The sequence below is a fragment of the Mesitornis unicolor genome, unplaced genomic scaffold (genome assembly GCF_000695765.1).
Source record: "Mesitornis unicolor isolate BGI_N332 unplaced genomic scaffold, ASM69576v1 Scaffold51890, whole genome shotgun sequence".
Taxonomy (NCBI): Eukaryota; Metazoa; Chordata; class Aves; order Mesitornithiformes; family Mesitornithidae; genus Mesitornis; species Mesitornis unicolor.
In genome coordinates this window covers 141-17,859 of record NW_010158639.1, presented here as the reverse complement: position 1 = coordinate 17,859, position 17,719 = coordinate 141, and the positions used below count along the sequence as shown (strand labels likewise).

General features: G+C 34.9%; 1 protein-coding gene across 1 annotated transcript; it reads right to left on the bottom strand.

Annotated features, from left to right (window-relative positions):
* Positions 1–69: 69 nt before the first annotated feature.
* SCYL2 (SCY1-like 2 (S. cerevisiae)) lies at positions 70–17,449 on the bottom strand. The gene is made up of 14 exons (XM_010184011.1): positions 17,303–17,449; positions 16,478–16,699; positions 15,525–15,641; positions 14,715–14,840; positions 13,062–13,238; positions 9,232–9,354; positions 8,175–8,288; positions 7,560–7,692; positions 5,915–6,033; positions 5,254–5,354; positions 4,436–4,502; positions 4,215–4,304; positions 3,017–3,136; positions 70–2,423 (listed from the first exon to the last, which is right to left on the bottom strand). The coding sequence occupies exons 1-14, from the start codon at positions 17,411–17,413 to the stop codon at positions 1,773–1,775; spliced, it is 2,271 nt and encodes a 756-aa protein (XP_010182313.1). The 5' UTR covers positions 17,414–17,449; the 3' UTR covers positions 70–1,772.
* Between the last annotated feature and the right edge of the window lie 270 nt (positions 17,450–17,719).

Below are 17,719 nucleotides of genomic sequence, written 5' to 3'. Positions count from 1 at the left end.
TGCACCCGACCATTGTCATATTACCACGAATATTAACAGCACATAAGCATCACAATGTGTTAGGTATCCTTTTCTAAACCACAATTTCACTGGTCCCAGGTATTTTAAAATAATAGGACTAAGGCAGCAGCTATAATACATAAACAATTCTTTAAGAAATATGCTTAATGCTATTACCGCTTAGAACCGTGGAAATATAACAAAATACAAGTCACATTTACAGCATAAGGCCCTTTGGTTTCTTAAGCAGCAAATGAAAGAACAATTTCTTCAGTGAAAGGCTTTGAAAAATAAAGCATGTAGGCTTTCAATAAAAAAGGTAACTAGTTCTTTCCTTCTCAAAATAGCCAGCTATAGTCTTCAAAATATCATGTAAGAAAACTCCTGAAATTCCTAGGAAAGAAAAAGGTAAAACCCAACAGTAGTATCTGACAGAGCAGAGATTCTATCATGGGCAAGCTGAACATCCACCTTCTGGGAAGCAGAAGAAACTACTGTTTGGTTTTCTAGACAGCTTTATTAAATTTGGAGTAATACAGTAAAAAGGATCTGAAATACCTGTGTATTTACCATATATTCTAGAGCTTACAAATCTGTATTTGAGAACTCGCTGCATATTCATCTATCCTTCATAAAGAATTGAGTTAGAACAAAATTAAAATGAAATCATTTAGTCAAGGCAATTTATGGCAGTCTGCTTTTTCACACAACCACGTGCAACTTGTATGAGGCAATCCTTTTCCACCTTCTCCACAGAGTCAAAATCTATGAAGTAATGAAAAATACTTCTGTGTAACTAAACAGTGTGTGTTTAGTTACACAGCTAGGGCAGACAACATCTGAATTTTACAAAGAACATTCTTTCTAGGAGGTCCCATAACTACACATATTCTTTTTTTCACACCAGTCAGAAGCAGTATCAAATTAGTCAAAACACTGGAATATATAATAAATGTGGTGAAGTCACCACATGTATTTTGAAGTCCTGCTTAAGTGGTATGCTGCTTTTGCTACAGGGCTGGTAACAAGGATCTGGCATTATAGAACAGGTTGTAAACCAGCATGACCACTGAAGTAATGTTCTTACTCTGTCTCAAACCCGTACGAAATTTTAAAACAACTTCTCATGCTTCCTGAATCTTCTTGTAGTTTACAACCACATTAACTTTAAGAAAAGAAATACAAAATATTTTCTCTTCTTAGCTTCTTACATAGTTACTGGTTAGAGATCTTTCTATGTAAGATGGCTAACAAGACTTCTTGAGGCAGCATAAGAATTTACAAAATGCATGACAAAATGACAGTCTGTGCCAAATTCAGACAACACGAGTCATCAATCAGAATTAAGTAGATACTGAAAGGACTGGGCTGCAGGATTGCATTCACTAGTGTTATTAACTCCCTCCCAAGCATATTTGTGGAATTTAAGAAAAGAAATAAAATTTTGTATGAAATTTCACACGAGTTGATTGAGTACATTTCTGATAATTTTTAAATACTTAGCTGCTTCTTTTTCATTTTAATATACACATCCTACCTTCAGTGCTCTGATGTTTGGTAAAGAGACAGGAAATCTCTAGCATATAAGGATGACTTTGCACTTGCAATTCTACTGCAGTACCAGGTGAATGCAAAATCAAGTCTTTTTTCCAGTGCAAAAGTCTTTGCTGGGTTGAAAGTTTCCCCAAGTCATGCTTTTACTAAACAAAAAAAGATGTTAATCAGCTTACCCATGATCCAATTTTCATTGATCTTTGAAAGAAGAAAACATTTTACCCAAAAAGATCTTTTAAGTCATTACTAGCTGAGCTGCTGTTTGTCATTGTGTTTGCTGGTTGTGCGAAGTTCTGAGGAGCAAAGAAAGGATTACCCTGTATACCAAAGCCAGGCTGTCCTATCATGTTCATCTGAGGTCCCAAGACTGAACTGCTTGCACCTGGGGACCCTTGTGGGGGTACAAACTGATTAACCCACTGGCTTGATTTCTGTTGAGCCATCTGTTTCATACTAACTTTGGGTTTTTGAGGACCAAAAAGATTATCCAAAGCAGACATATCTGGGGGTCTGTTTTGTTGTGCCAGTGGAGACATTGCAGATGCAGCATTCATAGGACTGTAATTTGGCATATTGGCAGTTGGTACGATGTTCATCTTGGTTGTCGTCGATGGACTTGGACCACTGAAGAAATTCTGAGTGGTGGGACCAGCTCCCATACTGAATCCAGCAGTCTGAAAACCCATATTAGTATTTAGTCCATTTGTTATGTTTCTCTTGGTGTTGTCAATAGGTGATGAAAATCCCATTCCAACACCCATAGAAGGGACAGAAGAGAAGCTGTTTGAAGATGCAACTTTAGCTTTGTTGATAGAATGGCTACTCAAAGATGACATATTATCTATCAAGGTATCTGTCAAGTCTTTTGTCTGCAAAATACATAAAATGCAGTTAAATGCTGTTCCTCCACAATCCAGCAACAGTCTTTATCATTGCTCTGGCAGAAATGGCATTCATTTTTCAGACATTGGAATTTACTGCATGGAACTGAGCATGAAACGTAACTATACACAAAAGCAATTAGGTTATTTTCATTCTTTGCAACTTAGAACTAATTGTCATGCAGCTTTAATTTGACAACTAAGACAATACATTAAGTACTACTGTGACATTTGCTTACACACCTCATTCCTATCCCCAAGCCCTTTACATATTTAGTTAATAAACTCTTCAGAGCAAAACTTTTTTTAATACGTGGTTTTCCCCTATATAGAACAATGGCCTCCCAGTAAAAATTATTGCTTTGGAAACTCCTGTAATTTAAAAAGTGGGAAATATTGCTAATGATGCAAACAGAAGACAGATTAAAATTTATTTTCATTTTTCTCAGCTGTGCCATTGTACTACCAGTGAAAACAATGGTGACTCACAGGATTAAAAATGTGCTAAATGCATACAGCACTTCAAAGCAGAAAGCATCACAGCACCAATGGAAACACCATAGTAGTTTGCTCTTTCTCACCTGCTTCACTGGAGGTGTTATTGTAGTTGCTTGTGGCTTAAGAGGCTGCTGGCTTTTCAGCTTTTGTGCCTGTTCTTGTTCCTTAGCTAACTTTTGCTTCTCTTCAAGTGTAAGTGATGTCTTTAAAAGGGAAAGTACTGTCACTAAGTGGCACAGAATGGTTATTCTTACATTGATACTTTTATTTCATAAATACCACTGCCATTTCAATAATATGTGGTAAAACAATACATATTATTTATACAAAAGAGAAAGTGGGTAAGCCCAAAATCAATTATAATATTTATCATATTGCTAAAAAGTACTTAAAGCAAACAAATACTATATTAAAAGTAGCAAAATGAGAAATTTGAGCAGATCTCAAATAAAGAGGTATCACAACAAAACCGTTTTAGCTTTGTCTTCTTAATGTTGGGCATAAGAAAAAGTGTTCTTCATGGGTTTTGTTTTTATAAGATTATCAACTGGTACTTGATACAGAACTGCAAATGACCATGGAGTTGGAAAGGACATTTTACTTTAGGATTGCTTAAGAGGCTTTTCAGGATTTTAACTCTACTTTCGTTGTCAATGAAGGATAAAATCATAAAATCATTCCCTCTTAGCGTAAAACCAGTGAGAGAGTTCAGATAACTAGAAATGGAAATGATAAAGTGTGTAGATTTTGAGGACACATTTACATAATTAATAGCATTAAAAGAATTTCATAATAGTTTATGCTTATGTTTAATACTCTGTCATATTGTGCTTTTATTTTGCTTCTTGTATTTATCCCTATATTGACTGTTCATTTTCACTTAACTTTGAATCGCACAGTAAATGTTAGTCTCTGCTACTACACAAAAATTCTACATTTTATGTTCATCTCTGTTTTTTACCACAAAGTTGCCTATTTTGATTTTCCTGTCTAAATCCACTGCTGAAGTTTCAGTTTCATTGAAATCTCTAATTAAGGAGAAAAAAAATGATCAAAAATTTGTAATCCTCATCGCTGCCTACTTAGTACAAAGCTATGTTCAAGGAAAGGCTTTCACAGAAATTCAAGGATATGATTTGAACATTTTTCAGTGGACCTTCACATGTGACAAAAGCAGCTTTAAATATGCAAAATATTTACATATACTCTTTTTATGCAACCATATCAGCCTTGTATTAGACAGATGGATGTAACAGAATTCCAAAATAAAGTAAAACACACCTTTTTCTGTTTTAATGACATCTCATTCTCTTTACTATCAGATCCACTTGTTAGCAGGTCAGTTCCACTAGTATTAAATACCTTGTCAATCTGTTTAAGTTCAAAGAAATAAAACTTAGTTATTTGAAATGTTGTAATTTAAGGTAACATAAACTTTGCGTAAGTAATTTTAAATTTAAAATTTCTATATGTAAGTAACGCAGTAAAATATTGTTGCTTACCTGATTACCTGTACTACTAGATCTTGCCTCTTCAGACACACTCATTTGGTTAGCTATATCCAAAGATCTATATAGTGCAGAACATACATATTACAAAAAGATAACCTTACAGTCACATCCACAACACTAATTCACCAATGCAGATTATTCTTCTGCATTTACAAAATACAAAAAGATTGCACATGAAAGCACTACCATTTTTATGGAATACCTGTAGGTGACTGGAAAATGTTAATATTCTACATTGTAAAGGTTTCCTAATGATCATTTTACATGGCCTTAGTTCCTTCTTTTGAATGAGGTGACACAGACCTTGGGTAGTCCAACTTAATCTGACTCAGAAATCTCACCTCAGACTCCATCAAATAGCTCTAAATATCTTCAAATACCACTGCATTCTAAAAGGCTACAATGTTTATATTTCTCCAGTATGGTTAATGTTCTCAACAACTACAGAAGAGGAACTTAGCATATAGAAGCATATAGGGACTGTACTTGTGGAGCTCAGTATGAACTTTTACATTTCATTAATTAATTAAAAATTATTGACTCAAAATAATAAACTGTGACTGAACTGCATAAAAGTAATGGATTTTATTCTATAAAACCATTGACATCGCAATATTATTATCATTATAGGACTAATAAATCTTTGCTGACAACTGTGCTTTTTTGAGGTAATTCTCAAATACTGAAGTAAGACCTACCTAGATTTCTTATTGCTATGGCTAGGGTTTTCTCACACTTGCTAAAAATTAACCGAAATTTACCTCTGCTCACTTGTTCCTTCTCTAATACACAAGTAAACAAACACTTACTTCTGTTGCTCTTGCATGACGTGAATTTGCTCAAGTTTTGTTTTATGCTCTGCCTCCAATCTGTTAAGCATATCTTTTATAACACAAATAAAAGAATTGAACTGTAAAAGAAATACACAAGAAGGTTGGATTTTGCACTGATGGAATTCAGACATACATAACTTAAAAGGTAGTATCTCCTACGACTTGCAATACACTGTATTAGATAAACTGGAGATTTAAAATAAATTATAATCCACCTTCACTACCTCCCATTAGATATCAAATTACAAGCAGAATGTGTACTGAAACAGTGAAAAGTATGTATCACTAAAGAAAAAAAAAAGGGGGCAAGCCAGACAAAAAAGTCACAGATGAATATTACCAGATTGATTTTCAAAAAAACTGAATTGTAATATGTTAGTACCTAACGGCTTTTGCAGCATATTTGGAAGGTGATGGTATTCATTTTGAAATTTTACACTAGATCCATTAAATCCACTGAAAAATAACAAGCTTTAAACATGCAAATACAGTAATACTGGCAAGTTTTTCGGTTTTATTTGTTTGCTTTTACCACATAGATAGACATACAGTAATGTATGAATTTTTCTGACAACAGTTTACACCTATTCTCTGCTAATTTTCCAAGTAAAAGCATGCAACATAGTCATGTTCCTACCTGATTGAGGTTAAGATTGTTCTCAATACTAAGAGGAATCAGATGGGGCAATACTTTTCCTGCAAGCTGTTCTTTGGTAATTCCCAACTTCTTATGAGTAAATGTGCATTTGTAAATACCTGACATACAACATCAAAATAGCAAAAATTGTTAAGTTTAGTAAACAATGTGAACAAAGTAGCACTCTGTATGTACTGATCATCTGAACATGCACTGGATCTGTGTGCATGCAGGGACAGACAGGTTCAACAGAATTATAAAAGCTAAGTACTCTTCCACAACATAAACATATTACAGCAAAAGACTTTGCTAACGTTCAGAAAGGTCCAAAGTAATACTTTGCACCTATGAAACTTGATAATGTATTCTCCTGGTCAATAATCTGTGAATATGCATCATTGAACATATCACAAGCAACTGAGTTACCACAAACTGACAAATTGCTACTGAGAAATTAAGCTGCATTAACTAAGGATGTGTTCTGTCCTGGCATACTCAAGTGTCTAAGAGTATCACACTGCTCTCTGATTGCATTTTACAAAGATTCTTACCTAAATGTCTGGGGCTGTGTTACACATAGGATCAGAAATCATGCATAGTCTTTATCTGTTCTAAAGGCACTGGAAAAAAGAATACTGGCAGGCATGAAGGATCCAGTGCTAAGCCTACAAGCTCTATAGCACTTCTGACAAGAGGATTCAGGAGTAATAAAACGCAAATGAAAGATACAGTGTCCCTCATTCTCAGACAGCAAATATAAGTCAAAGATGCAAGGATAAAGGGAAATACGCAGCTTTAAATTAGTACTGATACATGTCTTCTTTCCTATTTTGAGCAAATCATAATAATGCTACCACCAGTATGGCTCAGCTTGCTACAAATGGTCTTCTGTCTATTACTTCGTGGTCAGTAAGAGAAATAGCCACGGTCTTCCAGACTTGGCCATGCAATCACACCTCTTTCTTGGCAGTGACTCTGGTCATGTGGTCTCCTTGAGCTTATTGCAGTTATTAAAAATCAAACATCCTGAGTTAGGCAACCACCAGAGCGGCACTGGGAAAGCACAGTTGGGAGTAAGGCCTCCTCGTCCAGAAGTAATAAGCCATTAGGTTTTGTTAGCTATTTTGTGAAACCTCACCCAGACTATGCTCCATTTCAGTGCAAACAGAACCATGTTTGCTTACCTAACAAAATGAGCCTAACAAAACCTGCAGTGAAGAGTAGTAGATTTGTAGACAATCATTTATAGCATCTGATATGCAAGAGTGGTAAGAGAAGGCAACAGTAACAACTTAAAAGCTCCAGCAGCACCTGAAAGATGACAGATCATATACTCTTCTGAGGAAAACAGCCTTTCTGGCTGTGTGGACCATCCAGTCCATGAAAGTTTCACAGCCCAGTAACTGCAATGAATACTCAGAACTGCACCAGGCCTTGAAGACTACAAATGAAAGTCCTAGTGTTTGCAAGTACTAGCAATACATAAGGTAACTGAACTGGGGCATACTTAAGAATGAGAAACAGGAAATTGTTAATAGTCATTTCAGCAATATTCTATGTAAACATTATCAATGGCAATTCAGAAAAACTTAAAAGTTTACAACATCAAAGCACAAAAGAGGAGAAAGTTGAAAGTATGAATTACCTAAAATTCCCATTAGCACTGCAGGTTCCTTGGATGGAATTTGTTGTAGAAAAGGTAAAATATCATCAAGCACAAACCATTTATCCAAGTACTCCAAAATCTTGCCTAAGCATACTAGTGAGTTTACCCGGACCTGTGAAGTATAATTGAGAATTAAACAAACTCTTTACTATATTTTTGGCCAAGGAAAAAAAAAAACAAACCCATACAAAACTCCAAAGAATGCAGGCGCTACTGAAACTACAACCTTAATCTCTGAAAATTCAAGACGTGAAAGAAACCCTTCTCTGTCATGCGAGGAAGATACATACAGTTCCACACTGCTCACAAACCCTCAGCTTTTCTGCAGGACAAACACTGTTAATAAATATTGTGGAACACACTTCAACAATTTTTACAGTACTATTAACACCAGAATTTGTTAACAACTTTAAAAATATTTAGAGTAAAGAAGTAAATGGTGCTTTCCTATTTGTAGAAAGTAAAACAAAAATATCTCAAAAAGAAAACAGAGCACACTGACGGGCTTTTCTTTAATGACAGCAAAAAAGCCAAAGTAATTAAAGGTAACAGTATTTCCTGAGGACTGAGAGATGAAATTATTAGGATACTTACAGCAAGAGAAGAAGTTTGCAAACATGCATTTTTAATTCTTGGAATTAATGAATTTTTCATTGATGGGTAATCTATTAAATTGGCAAACGTGGGAATTATGTTTAGGCAAAGCTCCTATAAAAAAAATTTCCACATAAGTTCAGAAAGAAACATGCATGTTTATTATAGAATTAGTACTAACATTACTCAAGATCAAAATTAGTTTAAAATGTCTTCTCAAGCTTTCCTTTTAAGGAAATATTTAAGGAAAGAACATATTCAACTAGGCTGACCTTAATCTATCAGACTCACTTAAAACCAGCTAGAATAATAAAGCATCATGGTATGTGTATAGAACCTTGGAAAATGGATTTCAAAGAGTATTCATAAATTTATAACAAAATATTTGGATAGCAAGAATACCTTGCATTTTCACAGAACACCTTGATATAAAAAACAACTTTCATTACATCAAACTGTTCCAATAGAACGATTTTTTAAAAAACAAACAAAAAGACCCCCAAAATCCCCACCTTAGAAAGGCAGAGAAAGCATGAAGAAAAAAACATTAAAATACAGATACATAAAAATGTCACCAGAAGGTATATTAATATGATCTTACAGCAAATCAGGTCTTCTGGGGTAACTGTCAGCACACATGTTCTTACCAGTAGGACCTCCGAATAAGCCACCTCTCATTGACTGCCACAAGCCTGCCTGCCTGCATAGTTTCTGCTGCATAGGCAATGTAGTACAAATGCACAAACTATTTTTTGCTATGGTGGCTTGTAAGAATTTAGGATAAGAGCACCAGAACAACAGTCAAGTGGTTACTTCCCGGAAAATAAGGGAATTAAATTTTATTTTACTAAAACAAACTTTCTTTAATACAACATTACTCTTTTTCAACATTTAGGAATATCACATAATTTATCATTCTTTTTTTCAAGTTATCAAACATACAACATGCAAACATACAACATACAACAACATACAACACACAACATGCAAAAAGTTGGCACATCAGCTTAAAGAAAGGAGGAAAAAATGTTTTAAATAAAAGCTGCAATTACTGTACCTGGATCTGAATTGAAGGTGCTTCCAAAGCTCTATAAACCATTGGTAAAACGCTGTTCTTTATTTCATCTGGTGGAGTTTTGGTTAGAAGCAAGTCCATTTTTTGCAAGAAGATCAACAAGATCTATTGAAAGGAGGACAGTTCAGAAGCCAAAAGTTTTATCTTCAGAAACATACACTTAAAATTTTAACTGTGTGTTATCACATCATAAAAAACTTCAGAAGTTTTCTTGTAACTCAGTAAATGCGATCACTTACCATGTTGCTTGCCTGAAGGCATGGAAGACAAAAAACACTTTGACATATTATTGCATTCTAAAAACAGTAAATACAAATCAAACAAAATATGGATGTTCTAGACTAATCCTTCTTAAACAAGGAATCATAATGGCTAATGAAGGCTAATGATTTTCTAATGCAGAAAATCTTTATGCAAACATCATTATTGAAGAAGCTAAACTTTCAAAAAACTATGGTTCAAACACTGTCTTCAAAGCATTCGATCACAACTACACATGGAAAAGCAGTATTCCATCTGTATCTAGAATCAAAATAGGGACACAATGAGACGAATATTACAGCTACTATATGGACACAAAATACCTTTATTCTATTTCACATGAAAATTGTATATCATAAAATGAAAAATCCCAAACAAAAAAAAAATCACATCACATTAACTGAAAAAGCAACACTAGAATAGCACATTTACACAGTGGGATTCACCCTGTTTAGGCTCGGCCATCTAAAAGCTGGCTGTTATTTTAAGTTACTCATCCAGCCTCAGTCTCCAATACAGAGATCTACGCCACTCATAAGACTCAGGTCTCATCTCAGATAGGTGAGACAACTTGCTGTGGATGACACTGAATATCCACTGATATCTAGACTCCTTGTAGAAATTAGGTTAAACGAGATGGATAAATTGTGGTGAATGGTATCACATTAATAATAAAAAGCCAAATATTTAATAGGAGGAAAAGACTTCCATGTTTAAGTCTAAAAATACAAAGCAATCAGTGTTTTGATGCTTCTGTTTATTTGATATACAAGTGTAGAAATAGAAGCGTACCAAGACCACATTACAAGTTTCCCTCTTTCATTTGCTTTCCTTTACAGGGAAGAAAAATAAATATTTTTAAACTGCAGCTAATGTGTGTTTTCTTACTGGATATTTATAAATACCTAAACTGTACACACACACACAAATTCATTCATTCATTCCATGAGCATTGATCCTGATACAATATCCCCAAATCTGGGAGAATTAGGGTGAGATGGTGACAGTTATATCAATTTTAAAGTAACATTTTTTAAATTATTATTGAATAAAGAATTTGTATTTGTCCTAAACTTGGCTTTTTGAAACCTACACGCCCTCATAGCACTCTTCTGCTGCTGTCTAGCAGCCCTGTAATACGGTGGCATGACAGTTTCTATGTTAGTTAAATGTATAGTTTTGGAGAAGGAACGTTTGATTGTTTCTGCAAATTTGAAAAGGACATGAATGAAACTTGAAACAACTAGAAAAGCTCCTTTAAAATAAGAACCAGGTGTTTGAACATATAGCAGACTGCTTTTAAGTTAAACATTGTACTGTACAGCCATTTAGACTTCACAGAAGCAGTTCAGCTGTTTTCCACTGGCTGTCAATGCTTTTCAACTAACATAACATAAAGCTGAATTGGTTTTGATATATCTCTCCACCTCTCTGTAACTATAACTTAGTTCCCGCTGTTCCAATGAACTCCTTTTATTTTTAGCTTTCTATGGTCATATTTGATACTTTTTATCTGAGTAGAAACTAAGATGTTACAGTCACAGATCCACATGGATGGATACCATCTAAGAAGCAAGCAGCAGCAGCTGCACTCTGTACAATAATGCTGAAGATGTGCTTCATTCATGGATACAGAGCCCAGTACTTGCCAGTACGCTCCGCTGTACTGAATTAGAATATGAACTTAGAGCACATCATGTGCTAACTCTCTATGGATTCCCCTAAACATATATTAAGGGTATATCTACACTGGGAAGCTATGCCAGAGTAAGGTAGGATATTAATTTACAGCACACCTGTTAATCTGTGCTAACTCCAAGAGTACAATACGAATGAGCAGTTTAACTAAATATTCCATCTTCATATCAAAAACTCTTTCATACAAAGACATTGTGAACACTGGATAACAATTTATTCACACTGAATTACAGCAGCTTTCCTATAATACATTCACTTCCAAACTCAAGCATCCTATGAAAGCCCCTCATACAAATCTAAAACATCTTGAGAGAGCATTCGGAAGAACAACTGGCACCTTTCCCATCTGCCCCTCTCCGTAAGTTACAGGAACTGGGTGATATTTGCCTTGCACAAAGGCAGTCAGACCTGGAATTCTGTCCTCTGGCACTCTGAATCTTTATATTTTTTCCTGAATTCCTGGTATATTAGCTTTGAAAACCTGTTCTAGATTACTTAAACTGACATACTATAAGGAGCACAGAAATAATAGTGGAATAAGCCATCTAGTACTTAGTGTGCATTAAAAATGTCAACATAAGAATTTAATATATAGTGTCTAGAAAGCTACAGAAAAACTTCACAAAGCTTGCTCTTTATGAATTGCCCTCAAGTCTGCATTTTGCTTCCCTCACTCCACAGGAAATAAAATGGCTTTTGTGCCCATTATGCTCCAGATATAACTTTGGGACAAACTTTTTGCAGTGAGGATTGTCTCAGAAATCTGATGTTAAAGGCTGCAAAACACAATTTTACCTTCCAAGATGAAACAGCACAAATAAGATGTTCACTGGCTTTTGGTCACTTAGAAGTTTACTTTTTTCACAACAACAAAAAACTAACATAGAGCCTTAGCGTACCAAAAGTAAACAGCATTAAGTAGTTCTAATTTTCTGAGGTATTCTCAGTTACACAATTGTCTCCTTCCTCTTCCCCCCCCAGCCCTCCAATTTAGTGAGTTCTCTGATCTGGTTTTCTGTAACCCAGAAATAAAAGGTCTATGGTTCATTCCTGCATTTATCTTGCCCCTTAAGTGCTTTGCAGAGAAAAATATTAGCATCCAGCAGTAAACCGAGGTGAGCAAGAAGGAGTGCTTAGCTGCCTTTTATCTGTGGAGGCACAGTGCCTAAACTACTGACAGAATTCTCAGGAATCATCATGCACACGGTGTTGATAAAAGGATGCAAATATTTTGCTCTTTTACAGTCATGATGATGTATTACTACTTTTATGCATCTTAAACAGAAAAAAAAGCACATTTGACCTATAAATTTGTCAAATAAAATTAAAAAAAAATCACAAATTTGTACACAGCCCTCAAATAAACACTATTTTATTATCAATAAAGAGCACTTTTAAAAGTGTCAAAAGTTACTTTTCCAGCCCATGATCCCAGTTTCACCAAACCTGATACAAGGAAAATAAAAAAGCATAGGTTCAGCTACCAGCCTAATATGTGCAAATATTGTACTCTACAACCCTGCTCAGATTGGCTAGATAAGTGATAAAACACTTACAAATATACCTTCTACAACCAGATAAAAATAATCATTGAGCGGTAAATTAAATATTTCCTTTTTTGCTAATCTAGTCTCAATAAATGCAAGTATATTCTCAGAAAACCTATCTGAAAAAGCAGAGGTAGAGACTTTATGTATTTCCTGGAAAAAATCTCTTTCATATGAATCAAGACTGACTGCCTGGACAACTACAGAGCAGGTTGGGCAATCTTTGTGAAGCTGGAAAAGGGAAATAGAACAATTAGTCATTTTACAGGAGAAAAAGCACCAAAGATCTGAATAATATTAACATACCTGGATTGGTTCTTGCTGCTTAAAAACAGGACCAAGATCTGGCAGAATGAGCCTGATATATTCTTCTTTGGTGCATTCCTCAGCAATTAGGAGAACGTTAGGCAACACAAAGGGTACCATATCAGGATTCACAAATTCAGAAGTCAAGCAAGGCAAAATTCGCTGAATTATAACACGCTAAAAGGAAAAAAGCAAGCATGCATCACATTGTACTGCAATGCAGTATGTTACTACTGTGCAAGCTCAGCAGCTTTTGTATTAACCTGATATTTACAAAAAAGCAGAGAGACAATTTTCAATTTTAAACTCGTATTTCCTCAGTATACTCTAGATAATTTACACTGTGCTACTTTGCTTACTTTCTGCTGTTTGCACTCAGAACACAACTGGAAACTGTAACAGCTGTGAAGGTTAACAAAAAGCAACTAACTGAACAGAAAATAGTACTTTCAGCCACATACAGGGATTATGAAAACCTTATTCTATACACCTTCTTTAAAAAGGCCTTAAAAAGACCCTTAGAAAAGGCCATAACACACCCCCAAAATAATCAGTTTTTCAATATCTCATCACTCACTGAACAGACACATAATCCTGCTATACCTCCCTGTGAAACTCCAGGTACATTCCCTAAATGGGATCCTTCTGACGAAACAGGTATTTACACTGTGGATGTCTACTGTAGAGTTAGACATCCTTAAATGCTTTTGAAGTCAATAAAAAGAAATACACAGTTCAAGGGCATAGTCCTTTCCCTCATAAAATATACTTTTGAGACAGAAAAAAAAAAAGGATGCCCTAAAGATGATTAGGTCAGTCAGTGGCTGTCTAAAGTGAGGTGAAATACTCCCAATCTATTTCCAAACTGAAAGCATCAATGATTTCTGATCAAAGGAAAAAAAATACTAAATTAGAAAAGAAAATAGTATTAAACATGAAGTCTGAATTTTGCACTGTGTAGGTCAAAAAACAGAATTAAAACCAAAGAAATTTAATGCAGTGGTTGAGAAGCTCAGGTATTATGTATTAAACCATTTTTCTATCACATATGCATTATGCCTTATATAAATTAAAGAATACCACAAAAGGAAAAGGAGCCAGTCTAGACATAGTGTCTAAAACTACAGAAAAGAAGTCTGTAATGACAGACATTTGCCTTTGAGGTTTCTGGGCACTGCTAGCACAAGAAAGCACTTAGTCTGCTGAGCAAAGGCAGCTTTGCATCATTCAACATTAAAGTACTGCCGTGCTATGAAAATACTTCATGCAGTCTCATTGGGAGAAAAGGTGGTGAGATGACTTCAGAGAGCTATGATAACACGTGGAAACAAAGGGAAAGCCTTGTAAGTAGAGAGAAGACAACTCCCTTTTAAAGTGGGATGACCTACAAGAGGACAGGCAAATGACCATTCCTTACACATACCAATAGCACAATTTGCCATTTTCCATTTAAATAATTACCAATAGCTAAAGAGTATTTCCAAACCAATTATTTTCTAATCTCTCCTTCTTTCCTACTTTTTTATTCTAACAGTCTAATGCCAGCCTATGATGGTACAATGCTACATAAAGTCCAGCGTTCCAAGATTCAGAGTGTTAATACATGTTCACATATTTTCAAACTCACTATTTCAAGACATCATACAAACGTACCTTAGGTAGCTTTGGCAGAACCTTTGGTAGCCCTTTAAAAAACTGTGATTTCTGAAGGTTATCCCTTTGAAATAACGAATCAAAATACTGAAGTGTCATTGCTCCTACATCATCGAAGAATGGTATCTAAAAATAAGATTAAAAGCTTGTGATCTGGAGGGAGACAATATTGACACTGTTACAAAGATTCCAAAATATAACCTTCTCTTCACCTTTTCAATGCATTAAAGTAAACCTTTGCAATGATGTGTTTGCAACGAACAATTAGAAAAGTACATCTTTTTTGAAAAACAACATTCTTTTTCAGAAATCTATGCACTTTATGTGTATCTAAGTGAACTTATTGTGTATGAAATAGTGTTTTGTCTACAAAAAAATGAATGAAAAGTAGAAATCTTGCTTAAAAGTTCTCTTAAGAATAATTAAGCTATTTAATATTACAACAAAGAATTACCAACTAGGCCACTCACATCTGGGTACCACCCCTGGAAACTTACAATGGGTCAACAAGCATTTATATGCAATAAATGTGTAATTAGCTAAATTTATCTCCAATGTTTGGACCCACTATAATTCCTTATATGATCTTACATATTTGCATTACTTTAGCGAAGAGGGCATAGGCTTCAAGTATTGTGTTAACAACATATATACACAGACCAGGCTTATAAAGACAGCACCAAGAAAATACCAGGGGATTTCATCTATAGCTGTGGTATATCATATTAATACTGATAGAAAACATTTTAAAATAGCTCTACTTATTATTTTCCCTCTTTCCTATGACTACTGTATTTTCCATGAACTGACCTTAGTCATTTGATCTGCGTCTGGTCTGACTGCAGGAGCTACATTTAAGAGCAGCTTTACGTGTTCACGCACCTCCTCTGGTATATTCTGAAGAGTACTGGAGCTTAAACGGCTCAGCTATATAAATAATTTAAGCACAAGCACCATGAAGTCAGAAAATCTTGCATATAACTATTTCCAATATGCAATAGAATTATACTTCATCCTCATGATGATTTCTCTACCCACACCTTTGATATCCCTTCCTTGTCCCCTTTTATAACCCGTTTGCTTCTCACCCATCATAGTCTTTTTTCTGTCTCCCAACAGCTTATCTACTTCAGGTCACATTCCCCTATTTCCAGTTTCTCATTCTATTCAGGTTATCAAAGAACACAAATCCAGTATTTTTAAACAGGTACATGTTATTATCTGAGGTGTTATCTACACAAATTAAACCACAGTACACACATCTAAGGCAATGGGCACCCAAGGAAGTTATGGCAAAGGAAACTTCCATACGAACATACATACATTATGTTAGCTGATCCTAACAGCTGTCTTCTGTCAATATTCATAGTCCACAAAGAATGAGAAATGGCTGCTACTAAGTGGATACCAACTGCAATGTCAGGTGATCAAATCACCCTAAACTTGTCCATCATTCACCTGAACAGGTGAAATACTTATTCCACAAAACGAGCATTCAGAAGTTTTACAGAGAAATCAGGTGAAAAATGGAATTTGTAGTTTATAAATTTGGTACATGTAACTTTCTTTACACATATTTTTATTTCCTAAATTTTGCTAGGATTCTTTTTTCTTTTTATAAAGATTGCATGCAAGGGAAGATACCATTATCAGATTGTTCATGTTGGAGCACTGGTACTGTGTTCTAAACATTTAAATCTATTTTAAAACAGCAACTTTTCAAATATGAAAAATCAATGAATAGTCACAAATAGAACAAATACCTGATCCAGCTGTCTACTAAAGCTTTTATAAATATCCTGCTTGTTGACCTCAAAAATTGGTTTCCCTTTATTAAACACTGCATACATAACAGCTCCTAAGGAGTACATATCACTGGCTGTCTCACAGCTCACGGAAAGAATATATTCTGGCGCCAGATATTCAGGATTTGGAAGACACAAGGATGGCAAGTTTGGATCCCACTCCTTACAAGGGAATTTTGGCTACAAGAGAAGTAAAAGAAAGTATCATTATTAGGGATTTTTAAAGAACATTTTAAATACGAAACTCAAGAAGTAAAAAAATTATTAATCCACTCAATTTCAATAACAGAGTAAGGCAAAACTGTTAAGAATCTGTGTCTGTAGCTTAGAATGATTAGTTGATGTAGTTAAGTCAAATATTAGTTGGGAAGTGTAAGGTAAAATCAAAGCACTGCTGTAAGAGGCAAACATGATAGGAATTCATTTTAGGAGATAGCAACCAGGCTCTGAGTGGATGCTATAGACTAAATCATGTCACTCAACACGCAGGGAAGCAGAAGTGGGACAGGCTTCAGTCTCTGTCTGAAATCATCACTAGTCTATTTTGACTTCACCGAGCCAACTCAGGCTCTTTTTATGTGATGACCAAAGGCAGCAATGAAATATAGAGGAAAATATTAAATAATTTATTATGTACTGAAATGCAAGGTCATGAAACTGGTTTCAGGCAAAGATCTGAGGTTGAGGCTGGACTGGATGATCTTTGTGGTCCCTTCCAACCTGGTGTTCTATGATTCTATGATCTGAATTTGAAATTTAATGAAAAATATAAAGATCTATTACCTCCTGTTCAGATGGATTTGTTGACTGGATACAAAAATCAAAGCCCATAATTTTCCATGCTCCACTCTTATTCAAAATTATATTTTCAGGAGTAATATTTCCATGGACCATTTTCACACTGCTATGCAAAAATGACAAGCCTTCAGAAACCTGTTAATAAAGTATTATTATTTCAGGTTAAACATTTCCCCAAATATCCTGTAAGACATTTAAAAAAATTCTGTTCCTGTGGTCATGGTTAAATTGGTAAGTTAACTAAAACACAATTTTTCACCACTGTTTTAGGCTATGTCTTAAAAATGACGTATGAAGGAAATTAAACACAGATGGGCAATCAGCAAATGAATTTACTAATGCCTATTAACTATCACAGCATAAGAACACAAACGCTTTTCAAAGTTAATCAACATATTCACC